The 1,800-nt window shown below is 34.2% G+C and overlaps 1 protein-coding gene across 1 annotated transcript in view; it reads right to left on the reverse strand.

The window, feature by feature from the left end:
• Positions 1-1,800, reverse strand: part of dxo (decapping exoribonuclease) — a 7,978-nt gene that overhangs the window by 5,150 nt on the left and 1,028 nt on the right. The window contains exons 3-4 of the mRNA XM_016457242.1: positions 1,011-1,237; positions 712-931 (exon numbers count right to left, since the gene is read on the reverse strand). Of these exons, the coding sequence (XP_016312728.1) occupies positions 712-931; positions 1,011-1,237 (447 nt within the window). The remainder of the gene's footprint in view (positions 1-711; positions 932-1,010; positions 1,238-1,800) is intronic.

Consider the following 1,800-nt stretch of genomic DNA (forward strand, 5'->3'; position numbering starts at 1 on the left):
TTAATCGCGATTAATCGCATCCAAAATAAAAGTTTTTGTTTACATAATATATGTGTGTGTACTGTGTATATATATATTACATATAAGAAAAGTATGTTGTTTATATATTAAATATATTTATATATAAATTAATTTATATGAATATAAATATATACATGTAAATATTTTCTAAATATATACTGTATGTGTGTGTATTTATATATACATAATAAATATACACAGTACACACACATATTATGCAAACAAACTAAATATATACTGTATGTGTGTGCATCTATATATACATAATATACACAGTACACACACATATAGTATGTAAACAAAAACTTTTATTTTGGATGCGATTAATCGCGATTAATCATTTGACAGCACTAAATATAAATTAAATTATATAAATATATACATGTAAATATGTTCTAAATCTATACATGCATGTGTTTGTATTTATATATACAAAATAAATATACACAGTACACATACATATATTATGTAAACAAAAACTTTGATTTAGGATGCGATTAATCGTGATTAATCGTTTGACAGCACTAATTTCTTCTTTTTTAAGCGCCACCGTTACAGTGTCAATTTGCATTTCCTTTCAGCCACTTTGCTGTTTTTTAATAAAAATCAGACCTCATTTTGTGCCGAACATACGTGTTGGTGTGAACAGGTTTTAATTCTGTGGCACGACCAGCACATTGATAGTTTCACCTGTGGAAGTTGCTTCGTTGCTTTGGGGTGCAGATTTCTGCGGAGGTCTTGAGCTCCACATAACATCCCGGTGCTGGAGGGGCATCAGGGTCTTTGACGCGGCAGTCTACTTCTCCAGAGAAGAGCAGCTTATGGTCGGCCAGACGCGTCTGAACCACCGTACAGAACGCTTCATTGGTGTTCACGACGCCCCCTGGGTTTGGAGTCCCATTCACATCATCTTAAAAGGAAGGAAAACGGTCAATAAGTGGTGAGATCCGTTATCTGTCTGATAGTACAAAATACTAGACGCCCCAGACCTGCGCATATGTACTGCTCAAACTTGTAGCCCCAGTACATCATCTCCTCCTGCCGCTGGGAGCGGGTCTCTCGGTTCACTTTGGCCGCCTCTGTTTCCACCTCACTGATGTAGATGGAGCCTCTGAACTTGGAGGCGGCCAGCATCCATCCCTCTTGAGTCTCGTATGGGGTGGTCAGCACTTTGGTTAGGTGTCCTCTCCATGTCACAAAGTCCACTCCTAGAGCACTGCAAACACACTCGATAACTCAACAGAAAACAAGAACAACTGACAGAAACAAGACATCTGTGCTGAAGTGCTAGTTTAGTATCGCTGAGGTACTGTTATAGTTTTTGATTAATATTCTGAATTATGTTTTTAATGAAAGTTTTAGTACTTTTGTTGTGTGTTTTTGTCATTTTTACTACAGATTTAGTTTTTATTTTAGTACATCAACTAAAAGAAAATGAGAACTGTCGCATTGGCATTTTACTTTATTTCAAATAAGTGTTTATGTGATTTTAAGTTTAGTTAACTATAATAACCCAGCTGTGCAGTACATACATTCTGGGACAATGATGTGGCACTCATATATTCCAAAATACATAGAAATGTACATAAAATTACTTGAATATGCCTTTTCTATTAAAAGCAAGTTCTGAAGATCAAAAATTCAATTAGACTTTTTTTTTTCTTTAAAAAATGTCAGGTTAAAAATGTACTGTCCTGACATCGTAATGAAGAAAAAAAAAACTTAAGTAATTTGGTATCGTTTATTCTTCTTCTTCTTATTATTATTATTATTATTATT

Source organism: Sinocyclocheilus anshuiensis, unplaced genomic scaffold (assembly GCF_001515605.1).
Source record: "Sinocyclocheilus anshuiensis isolate Anshui unplaced genomic scaffold, SAMN03320099.WGS_v1.1 scaffold229, whole genome shotgun sequence".
NCBI classification, from domain to species: domain Eukaryota; kingdom Metazoa; phylum Chordata; class Actinopteri; order Cypriniformes; family Cyprinidae; genus Sinocyclocheilus; species Sinocyclocheilus anshuiensis.